Raw genomic sequence first — 18,644 nt, forward strand, 5'->3', positions numbered from 1 at the left:
AAATCAGAAATAGGAAATGTTTGGGGCACCTGGGTGGTTCAGTCGGTTGAGTGGCTGACTTCGGCTCAGGTCATGATCTCGCAGTTTGTGGGTTCAAATCCTGTGTCAGGCTCTGTGCTCACAGCTTGGAGCCTGGAGCCTGCTTCAGATTCTGTGTCTCCCTCTCTCTGACCCTCACCACTCAGCTCTGCCTTTTTCTCTGTCTCAAAAAATAAACATTAAATATATATATATATAATATGAAATGTTATTTCCTATTAATCTCACTAGTATGTATACTTTCAGTTTGTAACAGGGATTTTCTGTGACAAGGTATAATTTTTCTTAGTCTGATTTTTATTTAGTTTATTGTTTAAACTAGTCTTCCAGGACCTCAACCAAATGATTATGGGTGAGCAATATAGTGCATTCCAGGGCACCGACAGAAGTAGTCACTAAGAATTGATAATAGTAAAAATAAATAATTTGTGACCATAATGTCTTTCTTTAGTACACTTTCAAAGGTTTTTTTTTTACTGTTACTCTATTGTAAAGTTTCAAGTAAGTAAACACTACTCTCAAAGTATTTTCTCCTCCATTTTATATGACTTAGTTTGCACCAAATGTATGTTTATGGTTCTGACCCTGTTTCTGGAATGAACTTCGGCAGCTGACCCGATATCCTACAGTAACTTTAACATCTTTAAAATTGAAATTGTTTTCTTCTCCACTCAGTTTTTCCCCCAGTTGCCTGAATGAGAAAACATTATCCTTGATGCCTCTCTTAATTCCATATTATTTTGTTCACCAAATTTGCTGGTTCTTCCTCTTATCCATTTCCTGACTCTGTTCATTTTGCCCATTATTACCTTGTTCCACAAATCCCTCACTTCTTGTCTGTTGCTTTAGCCTCTTCAGGAGGCTCCTCGCTTCCTTTCAATCCACTTTATTCACTTCAGTTAAAACAATTAGAATTATTCTTCTAAAGTACTTATCTAATTTTATCTACCTAAATACGCCCAATGGCTCTCAGTTACTTATATAATGAGATTATACACATTAGGGGGAATTTACGGACCTTCTGTCTTTGACCCAAGTCTGTCTTTGTATTCCTTTCTCCCACCGCTTCACCGTATACACCCGTACACTCTGGCCATGCCAGACTAAGTGTATCATTCCCTGATTATGTGGTGAGCTTTCCTGTTCCCTTCTCCTCTTTTCTTCATCTCAGGTATCCTTTATTCTTTATCTGCTTTACAAATTAAATGTGTAATTAATTTGATCAGTAAGACCATGTCTCATTCATTGGCCTAGCACCAGAGCAGAGCTCAGGACTAGACATGTGCTACATTCTGTTGTTCTCAGTTTAAGGTATGTAAAATGGAGGAAATGTGGATTAGTATCAGAAATAGTAAGTTTAGTCCATATGTCCAACGGTTAAAGTACTGAATGGAGAGCCATAACTAATGTTAAAACATGATTGGAATTCACTAAGAATAGACTTGGAGAAATACCAAAAGCCATGATCTGAAGTGAGCCTAAAGATCAGGATCCAGTAAACACAAAATAATGAGAGAAAGGAATTTGGAAATAGTGTGGGTGCTACACCTAGTCATTCTAACTATAATTGCTTTCAGTGAGGTTCCGATACGTGCATTGGTTATTGCTCCAAGGAATTTTAGAGATACTATAAATAGCATCTTATATCCCCATTCTCCTCACACTAATTTCTCCAACTAGGGCAGGTTCCGCAGTACACATTATTATAGGAAGACCTAGTTAAGAATGTTGTGATAGTGTGTGGCAGGCTCCAAGATTGTTCTTCAGTTCTATAATGTTCTCTTTACCACGTAATGGGTTTTGCCCCAGTGCTATGTTGGAGATTCATATGACTTACTGAATTGGTTTTCAATCTAGGGTAGTAACACACCTACTCAGCAGCATTTAGCAATACATGGTATTTTCGATTGCTGCCATACTGGCAATTATTGTCCTGAGTGGGGAATTTCATACATTCTGCAATGTGTGAAGCAGTCACCCAATGAAAAATTATAGTACCTTGTTGAGCAGCACCAAGTCAGTGATAATACCCTAGTTCCCAAAACTAGTATTTACCATCAAAGGACCAAGGGCTTTGGGTGTTTCTTACTCAACTTCTAAGATGGCTAGGTGATATAGAGGAACCAGAAGATCCAAACATGATCTTCTATGTAGAGGCCTTTTCTTGGCCACATTATAATGAATCTTCATCTGCTAATGCATACAAGTTAGGTCAGTCTTCAGAGTTTAACCTCTGGAAGATGTGGGTTGAAGGAAATGTAAGCATGAAAGCCATGGTTATGGAACCATGTATTTTTTATTTACTCTGAGGGCTGCATTCTCATAACACGGTTTTGTAATAGAGGATAATATGGCCCTTCTTTACTGCTAGTTGAGATATTTTACCACAGGTAGTCTTCTAGCATCCTTAATAATATTCTTGATCTGAATGTTGCTTTATAAATGATGTTTGAAAGTAGGTACACTTTCATATGGAAAGGATGTAATATTAAAAAATGGGATGAATTGAAACTTAAGGATCAAAATCATATGGTAAAGTAAACCATAACACGAGAAGATTACACAAGAATGCCCAGACAAAACAGGCTGCATTCCAATTTCCAGAAATGAGAACGGACTATTTATAAATTTCCTGATATAGTCCCACATGATCTTCTTAGGATTGTCAAAGACCATGGACTGGCTCGGAGCATCTTTCCCCATCCAGGATGCATGGGTTCTTCCAGATTTAGTTGTCTAATTAACTATGACTGTCAGCAGTCAACATGTGCCGGACACTGTACTAGACTCTTACATAACATAAATCATCTTCATAACCCACTTTATTTGGAAGAGAATGTAATAAAATACCAAGTTACCAAAAAAAAAAAAGAAAAGAATCAATTATTGGTCAAAATAAAAACCAAAAATGCTTATAAAGGGATGGGGAGTATAGATTCATCTTTGATAACATAGAAAGTTGTATTTGTGAACTTTCTCAAAGAGTTTAATATGCTTAGTTCTGCAGTGTGGAAAAACTTCAGAAAGTTACTTACTTATCAACAATAGTTCTTTATCCACATTCTGTATTTTCTGTATTTAAAACTTCATAATTGATCCAAAGTACCTTTCAACTCACCCGCAGTTACTTAGAGACATGTGTCTGAATATCAAGAAAAACACTCTTCTAAGTCTTATTGACCAACTATAATAGATAAATACCCTTCATTACAAGTGAAGCTAACTGGTTACAAATAGTTTGTGATTTTCTTTTTTTAAAGAAACAATTGTTTTGCCTTGTTAAAATGGTATTTAATCAGCCCTCATCTGCATGATTTCTAAAGCTTAATATTATCTTTACTGTTTAGAAATGAATAAAATATATAAAACCATTCATAGGATGATGATAAAAAATAATTTGTCCAAGAATCTGTATTTTCAGTGTCACCACAATATTTTGTAAATGTTCAACTATACTTCCATTCAATGAGGAGTCCTGTGACAGATTTTTAGTCTTTTGTGTGTGTGTGTGCATTCAGTTAATATTTTGTATCTAATTTAATCCACCGATTTTTTACAGGCTCAAAAAACTCAGAAACCACCCCAGAAACCAGCCCCCACAGTTGTTTCTGTAGCTCCAGCTGTCAAAGATCCATTGGTTAAGAAACCAGAAACTAAACTCAAACAAGAGACAACTTTTCTAGCATTTAAGAGAACAGAGGTCAAGGTACAGTACATTCCATTTGTTTTCTAATATTGGATTTTAATTTAATTGACTAAAAAATACTTACTTGAGGAACGCCTGGGTGGCTCAGTTGGCTGAGCATCCGTCTTCAGCTCAGATCATGATCTGAGGGTTTGTGGGTTCGAGCCCCGCTTCAGGCTCTGTGCTGACAGCTCAGAGCCTGGTGCTCCTTCAGATTCTGTCTCCCTCTCCCTCTGCCCTTCCCCCGCGTTCTCTCTCTCTCTCTCTCTCTCTCTCTCTCTCTCAGAAATAAACAGTTGAAAAAAAAAAATCCAACATGAAATCATTTTATGGCAAATAAGTTAAGGCTTTGGCTGTCATGTTGATTCTGATTTAAAGGTTTTGGTATTTTTATGATAAAAGTTAATACATTTTTTACTATGGGAAAAAAATGGTTCCATTCACATATTAAAAAGCAAATGGCTTTCTAACTAAGATAATGGGTAGTTTTTACTTACAGTAAAAATTGAGGAATAGTTGAGAAATTTATTTTCTTTACTGAAAGACTAAGAAATTACTTGGTCTGGATTATTGGTGTTGTTTTTACTTTTGCTTGTCCTGATAGTATTATAAGCCATCTGTCATTCTGTGGAAAAGCAATACCAGTAACAGCAAGCCATTAAACTAAAATGCTATGAACACAGAACTTGCTTTCTGTTTGTACTTCATAAGTGTTGGTCTTTTTAATTACTTCAGATGGGTTTTCTTTTGTGATGTTTGTTGAAAGATCATTTAGCCATATGGCAGACAGTTTTGTGTTTAATAGAAAAGGAAAAAATTAGATTTTTTCATAACTGAAAATTAAGTTTACCACACTTGTGTCCTTTTGCTTTCTTTACTATTTCTCATTACCTGTGTGCATTCCTCTAGGAATTTGTAATTTATGTGTGGTTTATCTTCTCTGGATAACCTTACGAGAAAGTTACTGTGTAATGTATAATGTGAAAAAATCCTATTGTTTTTCAGAGAACGTGAACAAAAATCTGGGCTTTTCCTCTTACAAATATCTCAGCACTCTATTCTGATTACTTTTCACACGGGTTAAAAATGTTTACATGCAGATGGTATTGAAGGCTACCTTGTAAGAAGTGAAAATGTTTTTTACCAACTCTCCCAGAGTTCAGGTTTAAAGTATAACAGCATATATTTTAGGCATGGTAATTACCATATTGATAAGTAAATTAGTGTTTGTAGGACTTAATCTTTTACCTGTAATAAATTTTACACTTTTGTGACTCTTCTTAAGAATATAAAGGTAGAGAGCATGCTGGTGAGAAGTTCAGTTTATAATTAATTTGAACAAAGTACATTTTTGCCCAGTGCGAAGGTGAAAAAAATTTGTCCTCGTGTGAATGAGAGCAATATTTATTTATATAGTGACGCTGGTATCACTGTTAGCTTTTGATTGACCGTGAAGTTAATTAGAGAAACTAAGGTGTTAAATCTTTAAGAAATTCATCTGGGAGTGAGACAGACCTGCCTAAATGTCACTGTGCAGCTCTTGAGGTGGTTAATAAAATCCTTTATACAGAGCAGGGATCTCTTCTTATGTGATAGTTTCAATGGAAACCTGAACAAATTGTGGAAATAAAGTTATGAAACCTTTTTAATATATCACCAGAGCTGTATAATTACAAATAGTTAACATTGCAAATCTGTGTATATTTTGCAATGCAGGAGCTATTTACTCAAAATTGGTATTGGAACATTTAAAAAAAAAAAACAGATTCTGGGGCGCCTGGGTGGCTCAGTTGGTTAAGTGTCTGACTCTTGACTTTGGCTCATGTCATGATCTCACTGTTTGTGACTTTGAGCCCCACGGCAGGCTCTTGTATGGATAGTGAGGAACCTGCTTAAGATTCTGATTCCCTCTCTCTGTCCCTTCCCAACTTGCTCACTCTCTCTCAAAATAAACAAAAATAAACTTAAAAAAATTATTTAAAAAATGAATTCAGAATCTGACACATTTACTGAATAAGTAATTATCAAATAAATCTGTTTATCTCAGACATCTTCTAAATTTCCTGGGTATGAGCATTTTTATTCATTAAGAGTGGATTCTGTTTTTGAAATGATCCACAAGCCATTTGGAGCAAAGTCTAAAGAATAAGGTGCTTTACTGAGCTAGATATTACTTTATTTAGGTGAAAAACAAGTTAAAGCATTAAATCTGATTTTTCTGATAGAGCTTGTAACTGAATCTAAAAGCAATTCCCAAAAAGGAATTTCATACGTTTCTTTTTCAGAATCATTAGAACAAGAATATGGCATCCCAGAATTTCTGCTTTGGAAGTGGTAGCATCCATTAGCTATGAATAAGTTTAATGTTTGTGGGTTTTGGTTTTTGTTGGTTTTTTTTTTTTTTTCAGATCAGTTTCATAAGAACTTAATTTGGTGGTGTGATTTAAATTTCCCAAACCATTACTTCTGTATAAAAAGTCCAAAATTAAACTTGTTATATATTTAAGAATATTACATTATGTATTAATTATACTTGGCTCTAAAGCAATATTTATCTTGTTTTTTAGACATCCACGGCTATTTCAGGAAATTCTTCTAGTACCAGTGTTTCTTCTTCAGTAACTAGTGGCCTAACTGGATGGGCAGCTTTTGCAGCTAAAACTTCTTCTGCTGGTCCATCAACAGCAAAGTTGAGTTCAACAACCCAAAACAATAGTGGGAAACCAGCTACCTCATCAACTAACCAGAAGCCTGTGGGTTTGACTGGTCTGGCGACATCATCTAAAAGTGGAATAGGTTCCAAAATAGGTTCCAATAACAACACTGCACCCACTGCACCCTTGAAACCACCTCCACCTCTAACTTTGGGCAAAACTGGCCTTAGTCGCTCCATTAGTTGTGACAATGTTAGCAAAGTGGGTCTTCCTAGTCCGAGTAGTTTAGTTCCAGGAAGCACCAGCCAACTCAGTGGGAATGGAAATAGTGGGACATCAGGGTCCAGTGGAAATACCACTAGCAAAACCACTTCAGAATCAAGCAGCTCTCCCTTAGCATCCCTTAAAGGTCCAACTTCACAAGAATCACAGCTCAATGCCATGAAGCGATTACAGATGGTCAAGAAGAAAGCTGCCCAGAAGAAACTCAAGAAGTAATCTGGCCAAGTAGGTTTTTATTTGACATTACCCTAAAATCTTATTATTAGGACATAACCTGTAATATACTATAATTTAATAAAAATTTTCACAATGAAATTTCTATTATTTCTTACCTTAAAATGCTAAATGTTATTTAACAAAATTTGGAAATCTTTTTATTTTAAATCTGTTTACCATTTTTAAGTTTCCATAGTGTGTGAAAACACTGACTAGCATGATTAATTCTTTGGGTTCCTGGGTGGCTCAGTCAGTTGAGCATCCGACTCTTGATCTCAACTTAGGGTCATGATCTCACAGTTCCTGAGTTCAAGCCCCATCACAGCATGGAGCCTGCTTGAGATTCTGTCTCTCCCTCTTTCTGCCCTTCCCTGTTCACACTCGTTCTTTGTCTCTCTCTCTCTCTCTCTCACTCTCACTCTCTCAATAAATAAATAAATAAATTAATTAATTAATTAAATGAACTAAAAAAAAAAAAACACAAAGTAATTAATTCTTGATGAGAACTTCTAGAATCCCAAGAGACTGGTAGTATATGTGAATTTTTTTAAAAAAGGAATAGTTCATCTTCTAGCAAAGCCCTAAGAATTAGGGTTTTGAATTAGGTGCCTTATAAGATGGCAGGAATGCCACTTTATTATAAAGTTTTCTACTTTCCCCTCAATATTCCAGATATTCATTGTTAGTCCCCAGCCTCATTTCATGATTCTCCCTCTCACCCCAAATATTTCATCTCCCCATTTTCAAAATTAACTTTTCATAACTGATTTCTCATATTTCTGTATTATACCTTTTTTATCACTTCATATAATTATTTAGGGATGTATCTCTTCTGTAGATTGTGAACTCCCATGCCCTTTTAATGCAATATTTTTCTCCCATTGCCCACTTTTCCTCACATTGCCAGTCTAACATCTGCACATAGTTAGTACCTAATAAAGTTGAGTTTTGATTTACCCTGATTATACACACACCTGAGAATTCTTGAGCAAAATATCCACTCCAAAACAATTCCTGACTTGTTTACATGCTGGTAGTTTCTTCCTATACCATGAAAAGAAAAAGGGCTGCTTTATTTCTATTGCCCAAAAGTATTGTAACGTTTCAATTTTAGTTACCTTTGTATAAAAGAAGCTCCTATATCATGATTAAATCTTGAAATTATTTTGATGTGTGTGTACATTGTTAAATCACAAAATGTGGGGAGTCTGAGCAGTAGCCTTATTTGTAAATTAACAAATTAGCCTACTGTTGTTTTACATATAGTTTTTGACAGAAGATATGAGGCTTTCTGGCCCAGAGAAACAGTTTATTACTCACAGGAAAATTCAACAGCCATTTCATACTTCATGAATACCTCATTTCATCCAGAAACTGGAAGTCCAAAATTTCCTTCATTCATTAGACTATGAGCAGCCTTATTTCTTCAACTTTGATATGTGCTACTAAATCTTTAAAACCTCTAATCTCAAACCGAGTCCCTTAATCTCTAGCTTTTTCTAACAATTTCTAAAATATATTGATATGAGATTTCTGTGACAATAAAAGGAAAGCTACTATTTTAAACTACCCTTAAATAATGGCACTAAATTATTCATAGTAAAATAGAATCCAAGATTGAGATAATCCCATTACTTACATGTGGAGTAAACATCTATTTACATGTTGAAAATCTGCCTACAGATGTTTCTGTTTTGAGAAACAGATTTCTGTGGATTAAACATAATTTGGCATGAGCCCCAAATCCCCATTAGGATCAAAAAGACTATAAAAAAAAAAAAAAGGAAAACCCATAAAATCATCATATTTGTTTATAGGTCAGGGCTAGTTTGACCTAAACTGGACAAAACGATCTGATACAAGCTAAGCTCGAATTAACAGTTCATGTGACTGCAGTACCTATGAAAACTTAAAGCCGTAATGTACAGTTTGCACACTGGCACTTGAAGGGGAAAATTTTATCCCATCACAGCCAGAACACATGTACTGGAAAGAGTTGAGAAGAGACGCAACTTTTAATTTCTGTAGTATTTCAGAGAGGATGTTAGAAGCCTTTTAGGAAGTTATTTTTCATTGAGCATGGCTCTTTGTATAGGTTGTATGTGCATAAATATATATTTGGAATCTGTACATATGTGTAAGTATGCAAACATCTAGTACTGTATATAATTCAGTTTGATATTTCATACAGGTATTTTTATATTAAAGTTTTCTTCAGGTAGATCTTAGACTGATTTTTTCCATACCATTTTTTTTTCCAAAGGTCATGCTTTTATTTATTTTTTTAAATATAATTTGTTGTCCAGCTGGCTTACATATAACATCCAGTGCTCATCCCAACAAGTGCTCTCCTCAATCCCCATCACCCATTTTCCCCTCTCCCCCACCTCCCCCCATCCACCCTCAGTTCGTTCCCTGTATTTAAGAGTCTCTTGTGGTTTGCCTCCTTCCCTCTCTGTTACTATTTTTTTCCCCCTTCCCTTCCCCCATGGTCTTCTGTTAAGTTTCTCAAGATCCACATATGAGTGAAAACAAATGATATCTGTCCTTTTCTGACTTAATTCACTCAGCATAATACGTTCCAGTTCCATCCACATTGCTACAAATGGCATGATTTCATTCCTTCTCATTGCCAAGTAATATTCCATTGTATATACAAACCACATCTTCTTTATCCATTCATCAGTTCCATACCATTAAGTGAGCTACAAAGCTTTTTAACTGACCGTGTGATGAAAGTCGCCAGCTTTACATTAATAGTATTTATCATTTAATTTATTTTGTTACACATAGGTTTCCCCACCACCACCACTAGATTTTAAATTGGATGAGGACAGAGATCTTGTTTGATTTGCACACCATTAGCACACCATTGCACAGCATCCCACTGTAATTCTCAATAAATATTATGCCAGTGAATGAATAGACCTATAAGTAGGTGAGCCAAAGTAAGCTTTTAGGATTGTAAGCTCAAATCATATTTTAGTAGAAATTTGGTCAATACCACTTTATGCACATTGTGCTTTGTTAGATTTTGGTGACTTAACAAAAAAAAAAAAAAAACACTAAACGAACCCTGGCTTAAAGTCAGAAGACCTGGTGTTGAATCCCAGTCCCTCCATATATGAGCTGTGTAATCCTTGGTTTCCTCCTCTATAAAATATAGATGATAATTATTGAGATAAAATGGAAGGCATCTAACATTCTAAGGTTAGGTTTCTGATTCTGATACCTAACAAGGATGTCATGGTACTGTTTATTAGTAACAGATTATTTAATTATACTGTGATGATCACAGGTTGTATAGGAAATGCATCATTTTATAAAAATAAATATATTAATACAATAATCATAAAAATTATATAAAGAATTAGAGAAAGCCATAAATACATTTACACACCGTAGTATTGTTTTCTTGTAAGATAAACTTGACTAAGCATATACCCCCTACATTTTTGAACAAAAGCTACTCATTCTGCTATATGCTAACGGGTGACTTATTTTACTGAAAAACCGAAGCAAATCTTGCCTATATCAAGAGTGTAATAACAGGAAAGAAGTAGCTGCCCTTCAGAGACGCAGGTTGAATTCCAATGGTCCTGGTGTGAAGATGCGTTATATTGGATAATTTTGTAGATAACAGATAATTTAATGACTAAGTTTTTATATAATTTCGTGTATAGAAGGAAGTAACAGAAAAAAATTAGCCTTTAAAAATAGTAACATTCTATAAATAGTAGAATTTCCCCAGAGAATGTAAAGTTGAGTGTCCTTCCAGTCAATGAAATTTAATTACTTCTTCATCAACTATAATGTAAATTTATAGACTTAATTTGGCTTGAATTTTGTGAGGGCTAGATGTATTCAGTATTGGGCACTACACTGAGTACCTTAAGAAGCCATAGTTAGGACAAACAGGATTTCAGTAAATTAGTTTCCCCACCATGTTAGAATATAAAGATTTTATCTCTGTTCACATGGCTTTGAGAGTGTTTTGCAGTAGACAAAAATCTAAGAAGCTTATGGGCAGTTTTTAATTTCATATTTCAGTAATAAAAACACTAATTTTTGTACATCATCTGAACTATTCATCACAAATAGTGACAGGCAGTTAATAGCCATCTCTAAAAGTCCAAATTATATTTCAGGCAAAATATGAAATACATCAGCACTTAAAAGTATTTCATGCAGTGCTGCATTTATATGATTAACAATGTGCGCTGTATCTCTTCTGCACAGCTCAACCTTCATAGAATTGTTTTATACTAATAGCAAAAGAATATTTTTCTAAAGTACAAGGAATGTTCGGATAGTGGCTTTGTGACTTTTTCACGTGATTTAAGTACCCATGGTAATTTGTATTACTGGATCTTTTATAATTCCGAACATTATTATGTATATTAGAACATCTGTATTTAAAAATAAATACTAAATAAAATGTTTACATACACTTGTTTATTTGTTTTACAAAGGAAAACAGCCACAGAAATTTCTCCTTCATTCTTGGTAAAAATACCCATTTCAGAGAATTCTATATTTTACAATGACATTTAAATTTTAAAATACAAAGAAATAATTGTTTCTTCATGCCTTAATTATAATGATGTCACCAATAGTTTTATCTTTTTAAACTTCTTAAAGACTTACATACATCATAACTATCTGAGTTTCATTTCCCCTATGTTCAACAAAATAATGTCTGACCTCAAAATTATAATTACTTGATTCTTAACAACATATCAAGAAAATGAAGGTATTGTATAACGTTAAAAAAATAAAGCCTAAATGGCATATGAAATGTAGGTATATTTTTAAAATAGCAACTACATAGTTTTAGAGTAATGTATGTTCATTACAATAGTGAGGGACTACAGGAGATGGCTTCATTACACTTGCTCAGCAGCTAACTGCAGCTCTGATTTTAGTGGTGTGGTTTCTAAAAAGGTGAGACAGGAGGCATCAACCTAGGACCACACAAGCAGACAAAGCTTCTATACATCTAGTGACTTATTTCAGCCAAAACAGCAAATATGAGCTATTTCTATCAATCTTCATTTTAAGGGGAGTATTGAAGTCACAGCTAATTTAAATACATGCATTTTAATATATATTAAGTTATATATTAACTTTTATACTTTTATATATTTTTTTATACTTTTAATATATTAAAAGTATAAAAAACATATATAAAAAATACATTAGATATAGTTTCCCCACCAGTTTGGTTGTTGGGCATGTTCATAGTTACCACAAGTAGCAAGTTTGGATTTCCTTTTGTTTTGCCCTACGCAAACTGGAATTATGTTTTCACCATTGGGTACAAAGCACCATTTAAAAGACATAAAAAGTCTCTGTATGTCTAAAAGAGAATCTTCTTTTAGTATCCAAACTCAAAACAAGAAAATGTTATGCAAAAACAACTTACCATTAGAACCTTATAAAACTATCTTTAGATTAAGTATTTCAGGTACAATATTATGAAATGCAAATTATTCTGTCATGGAAATGTCTTAATGAATTTCTATGGTTGTACATGTCATATGCATACTTAAAACAGCCCTCTGAAAATCACTGTTCATTTTGTTATTTGTATTCTTCAGTAATGTATGTTACAGTATACGTTCTAGAGATCAAATCTTTCAAAGTAACAATTAAATCTTTAATGTCATTATTAGCACATTCTATGTGGGAAATGAAAGTCCACTTTGTGTTGGTGTTTAAAGGAAACCACTAAGTCAAACTTTAAATCTTTTTACTGTCCTAAAGGAGCATCAACAAGTCAATAAAATGTCTTGACAAAATATCCTGAAATCTTAGGGGACAATTTTGAGCTATTCCCAAGTGAAAGTTCAGTGTCCCAGGACATTGTGTTTCAGCAAATGTTATCCTTAATGCCTTCTTTGTCTAAGTACAATCGGCAACTAAAAATATTTACATCTTGGCTCAGAACATGGAGCACACATTCCACATTCATCATCCAAATGATTGAGCGATCCAAAAATATTTCCTCATTCAAGTAACATTAGTGATCATGTAGCATCGTTTTTAAACAATTATACTTTAAAAAATGTTTAAGCAAAACAAAACAAAACAAAAAAATAAACGTAGATACGTCATTTTCTCTAGACTAATATCATGGAAATCCTCCTAGCCCTTGATTTTGAAAAACTTCTCAATACTTAAATATGACCTGAGAGAAAAATGGTCGTTATCAATGTCCATTATGTGCATCATTAAGTGCTTTGCTGACAGCAAATGTATACTCCTGGAGGGTTGGTACAGCATAGTGGTTAGGAGTGTAGATCCCAGAACCAGACCTAGGTTTGAGTCCCAGCCCTTACTAGCAGTGTACCTGGGCTAAATTACTTCATCCATGTGGGCCACAGTTTCTTCATAATGTTGTGAGTATCAAATAAGTTACCACATGGGGCACCTGGGTGGCTCAGTCGGTTCAGCATCCGACTTCGGCTCAGGTCATGATCTCACAGTCCGTGAGTTCGAGCCCCACGTCGGGCTCTGTGCTGACAGCTCAGAGCCTGGAGCCTGTTTCAGATTCTGTGTCTCCATCTCTCTCTGAACCTCCCCCGTTCATGCTCTCTCTCTCTGTCTCAAAAATCAATAAAGGTTAAAAAAAAAAAAAAAGTTACCACATAAGAAACATGTAGAACAATTTTTGTCATGTAGTATGCATTCAGTAAATGTTAGATATTATGAGGTCATTCAGGGTTTTTTTCATTTAAAACTTACAGTAAAGAGATGTTCCACAACAAAGATTTCTAGCTGGCTGTTAATTCCTATTATGTATATTTAGTATACTCCCTGGTTTATGCATAACAGTGTATAATCTATATCACATAGTATACATAACCATATAATGAATATAATTACATGTGTGTGAGTGTATATGTGCACACACACACAAAAGAGAATGAGAGAAACAAAAACATTTGAGGCAAAATACATAATACAATACATTGAAAAAAATCTTATCCTTAGATCCAGCCTTTCATGCTGATAAAGGATACATTTATCTTTTCAAAGATCTCCATTTTTAAGTAGTTGGTAGTTGGAGCTTTAGCTGTTTGTTTTGCTGTTTCTGTTTCCCTCAACATTTATTCTTCAAAATACTTTTCAAATGATCTTGTTAGGAAGCAGTCTTCCTTAAAACTTGATACAGTATCAGTTCATGTAGTATGGAGGTTTCTTGATTTCTAGACCAACATTTTGTAAGTTTTATGAGGTAGTCCATCAATAACCTGCCAGAAAACAGAATTCAAGGGCTTCTTTTCTTAAGCATAAGTCATCTTCCCAAGGTAGTTAGCTGGCACATATCCTTTCTGCCCTTGAACTTCAGCCAACCACCACTCTTTATTGCCACTTAGGTCACAAAATCTAAGTATGTGGACTCTTTGGTACTCCTGAAGGCTGAGTTCATGGTCACTTCGTGCTTGAAAAGCATGAACTGCATAGAAAATCTAGACAGAAGGAAATGCCATTATTGGAAGCAGAACCAATATTTAGAAATATTTAGACAAACATTATAAAGATTTCCAAGCTTTTAGAAAGAACACTGTTCTTCTTTTTTCAAAGTCACATTCCCCAATTCCTTCTGATGGATTTACTTTGCTAAACCTTGACCCAGATGAGAATAGTTCAATAGGCATTCTTATTGTTCTTTTGGGAGGAGTCTAAACTGTCCATGCTTGAAGGCAATTTCCCAGCTTCTATTAAATGATTATTTTATTTATTTTTATTTTTTATTTTTTTTAAGTAGGCTCCACACCCAACATGGGGTTTGAACTCATGACCCTGAGATCAAGAGTCGCATGCTCTACTGACTAAGCCAAGCAGGGGCCCCTAAAAGATTTTTTTTTGATGTTAATTCTTTTTTTTTTATTCAGTAATTGCTCTAAGAATCTCTTCTACAGAAATAGAGACATTAGCAGAGATTTTTATATAATAATATTACTGCAATCCCCATTTGTAAGGTGAAAGTGAGGGAAATGGAAGTAGCACTGAATGTTGAGTAAGAGGAGAATAGTTAAGTCTATTCTGTACCTTTATACTAAGGAAATTTGTGACCTTTACAGTAAGTAAATTTAGTCATTAAAAATGCTGTTTTCTGAGACTAATAGCATGGAGCAAATGCTTTATGATGAAACAGTAAGCCAAAAAAAAGAAAAAGGATATAAAATCAGTTGTATAAGTCTAAAACTGTTAGTTTCTTTGGTAGAATTAGAGGTGATTTTCATTTTTACTTGTTTCTTTATATTCTAAGCCTTTATAATGACAATGCATTAAATTTATAATTTTTAAATAATTTTAAGTGGCCTAGAAGAAATTAATAAAACATGCTTCAGTCAAAAGAATTTTTCTCTAACCTTAGGGCACCTGGGTGGCTCAGTCGGTTAAGCAAGTCCGACTCTTGGCTTTGGTTCAGGTCGTGATCTCATGGTTCATGGGTTCAAGCTCCACATTGGGCTCTGTGCTGACAGCAGAGCCTGCTTGGGATTCAATCTCTCTCTGCTCCTCCCCCACTTTCTCTCTCTCTATAAAAATAATCATTAAATATTTTTTTCTCTAACCTCAAAAGAATACTTCAGAATTATTAGATGCATAAGAAGCCCCTACATGTTTAGTCCTTTTCCACTAAAATTGTAAGATTGATAACAGAAATGTTTATTTACATCATAAAATTAAGCAATTGACTAACATTTTATTTATTCATTCAATCAAAATTTATTAAGTGCCTATCAAGTGCCAGATATTGTCAGAGAACTTACAACCCAGCTCGGGAAAAATGTGCCCCACAGAATGTACACACATACCAAACAAAAAACACCCTACGCACATGAGAGATATATTAACTAATTGTGAGCTAGTTTTTGAAAGAGGTAACCTTCTGTAGGTGACAAAGTTGATAAAGGGGTGGATATGTCATATTTCAAAGTACAGGGAATATGTGAAAACAGTATATGGGAAAGGCAAGCAGATTAACTTTCTCAAAATTGAGAGTCAATGTTAAAAGAAAATGATAAATAAGATGACTTCATTGAACAGGAAAGGAGACTGGGGAGTGTAGGGAGGGGACTATATAGTTAACAGCATAAGTTATTCTTGTAGATGTTGAACTATTATTTAACTTCTGATGAAGATTTGATATCATTGATTTTATATCGTCTCAACAACTCCAGCATGAGTTCCACTTCAAAGAGAGGAGATTTATGGAGTGCTTGGTTGGCTTAGTCAGTAGAGCATGTGACTCTTGATCTCAGGGTTGAGTTCAAGTCCCAGCTTGAGTGTAAAGCTTACTTAAAAAAGAGAGAGAGAGAGATAGAGGAACACTTAAACTTTACTGACCACATCATGGTACACAGTAGGAATTCAAATATATGTTAATTTGACTTAAAAGTTGAGTTGAAAGGCTTGGATATTCTACAAGAATATACAAGAGATCGCCTTGCATCATATAAGATACACACAAGACAGATTGTTGGGCATGGATTATTTTGTAATTTAAAAATTAAAGAAGAAAACAAAAGGGAAGATGCTATAAGGTCTTGAGCAATGGAGTGGCAGCAATAACCGCCATCTTTTCTAGCGCTTATGAGTTTACATGTCAAATGTGCTTCATCCTCAACAACACTGTGAGCTGTGAATTGGAGTAGTACAATGCATTAGTCATAGAGTTAGTCAGTGCTGCTGGGACTGTATTTTCTAACGCCAGTGCTAGGTCCATTTCTCATACTACTTTAGGAACCAAACTCTTGTTCTAGGAAGGATGAGCAGAGTATATTCTTGTGGAAAGGGATTGAGGTCTCTAATATGTTGCTGCTGATGTTTTTGTTGTTGATGAGGAAATGAAGATATTGATTAGATTCACAAGAGAAGAGTGGAGGATTTGGTGGGCAAAAGCTTTCAGGAATCTGATGCACCATAGTACAGTTTCTGAAATTATCAGTTAAGAGCCTGTGTTAGCAGTTACTAGCCAACTTGTTTAATTTTTACTTGTTTCCTTGGTAAAACATAAAACATATATGCTTTACCAATGCAGCTATAGATTGGTTAGCAGATTGAATTACCTACTAATATATGATTCCTAAATAGTTGTGGTGGTTTTTCACTTTGGCACACATTCTCTCAAAAGGAATATAAAATCTTCCACCTAGATCTATTTGGTATGACATTACAGCAGAGGTTATATTTTATACACTAAATATAGATTTTCATGAAATTGTAAATTTAAAGTACAAAATTATATACTTCAAGTGATCGTGGTCCAGAATTAATTTAGGATAAGTATATTTCAGTTTTTATATGTTTATGCCTCCTCTGGAACTAAGTCCACTTTTTTTTTTTTTTTCAACCTTTTTTTTTTAATTTTTATTTTTTGGGACAGAGAGAGACAGAGCATGAACGGGGGAGGGGCAGAGAGAGAGGGAGACACAGAATCGGAAACAGGCTCCAGGCTCCGAGCCATCAGCCCAGAGCCTGACGCGGGGCTCGAACTCACGGACCGCGAGATCGTGACCTGGCTGAAGTCGGACGCCCAACCGACTGCGCCACCCAGGCGCCCCCTAAGTCCACTTTTAAAGAGAAAGCAGTTGATAACATTAGACTACAAGTTAGAAGTTTTCAGCCTGTTCTAGATAAAAGCTGAAGAATTTCTCATTTTTTGGAATATTTTAGTTATTCCAAACTAATAACTTTCTAGCTTGCAATGTTAATGTTTGGTCCAGATGCATTAATTACATTTTATTAATATAATCCATAGTCATCTGATCCTTCTCTCTTTTTCCTCAGCATTTATTAAAATATATTTTATTCGCTGCTTCTTTGTACTCTTGTAAAGCTCTGGCTCATTGTATGTACTCTATTCTATGAATACAACCCAGTTCTCCACGCATTTACTTTTTTTTTAAATAACACTGTGTACCAAATTATTGACTCATACTCAATGTATTATCCACTGTTTATTAACCACCAGATTTCTCCCTGTAGTAGCATTGCCAGCTAGGCATTCCCCTATTCTATATTTGTGCATTTAATTATTCCTCCCTTAGTGGCCACATTAGCTGTCTCCACTGAATCTCATTTTATTGATTTCTTCCCAGTTCTTCAATTAACAACAACAACAATAATAATTTATTTTAATCTTCCTTTCCAAAACTAAAAAGCTGCAAATCCAGTATTTACAGTATATATCATATGTAGTTCAGGAAGCCGAGATGGTTATATTGCATGAAAAATGCTCTTTCTTCTCTTCCCTCCAGGAACAAGCTTTCACATTCTTCAGTGAACAATTATATATTGTTATTATGCCAGCAATTTTTATAAAGAAATAATTTTAAAAAAAGGTAAGAAAGAATCACCCAACTGCTATTAATATCTTGTATTTCTTCCCTTCTTTCCTTCCTTCCATCCTTCCTTCCTCCCCTCATTCCTTCTCTTCGTCCTTTCTTTTCTTTCTACCTACCAACCTGAAGTAACAATAAACATGGAATTGTAGTATACATAATTTTTGCAGCCTGCTTTTTACTTTAAAATATATTTGAAAATCTTCATGTCAATAAATAGTTCTCTAATGCCTCATTTTAATGACTGCTTATATACATTATATTACAGCTTGATGGTTCATTTTGAAACACTTTCTAAACAATGACATACTACACATGTAGCATTATCATCAAAAATAGTTGAAACATGTAAAGATGAAGGCCCAGAGAGTTAATTTAGGATTATCTGCAAAACAACTAACTTTTCCTAAG

The 18,644-nt window shown here is 34.5% G+C and overlaps 2 protein-coding genes across 5 annotated transcripts in view; one reads left to right on the forward strand and one right to left on the reverse strand.

Moving 5' to 3' along the window:
• Positions 1 to 18,394, forward strand: part of INTS12 (integrator complex subunit 12) — a 35,458-nt gene extending 17,064 nt beyond the window's left edge. For 2 of the 3 annotated variants that reach the window (XM_058721753.1, XM_058721755.1), the window contains exons 6-7: positions 3,599 to 3,745; positions 6,292 to 6,975. In XM_058721753.1, coding sequence (XP_058577736.1) covers positions 3,599 to 3,745; positions 6,292 to 6,876 — 732 coding nt within the window. In that variant the 3' untranslated portion in view covers positions 6,877 to 6,975. Of the gene's footprint in view, positions 1 to 3,598; positions 3,746 to 6,291; positions 6,976 to 18,149 lie in introns of those variants that run through there. The other variant, XM_058721754.1, reaches the window with a different exon arrangement.
• Positions 12,099 to 18,644, reverse strand: part of ARHGEF38 (Rho guanine nucleotide exchange factor 38) — a 132,965-nt gene continuing 126,419 nt past the window's right edge. For both annotated transcript variants that reach the window (XM_058721745.1, XM_058721744.1), the window contains one exon: positions 12,099 to 14,351. In XM_058721745.1, coding sequence (XP_058577728.1) covers positions 14,166 to 14,351 — 186 coding nt within the window. In that variant the 3' untranslated portion in view covers positions 12,099 to 14,165. The remainder of the gene's footprint in view (positions 14,352 to 18,644) is intronic.

Source organism: Neofelis nebulosa, chromosome 3 (genome assembly GCF_028018385.1).
Source record: "Neofelis nebulosa isolate mNeoNeb1 chromosome 3, mNeoNeb1.pri, whole genome shotgun sequence".
Classification (NCBI taxonomy): domain Eukaryota; kingdom Metazoa; phylum Chordata; class Mammalia; order Carnivora; family Felidae; genus Neofelis; species Neofelis nebulosa.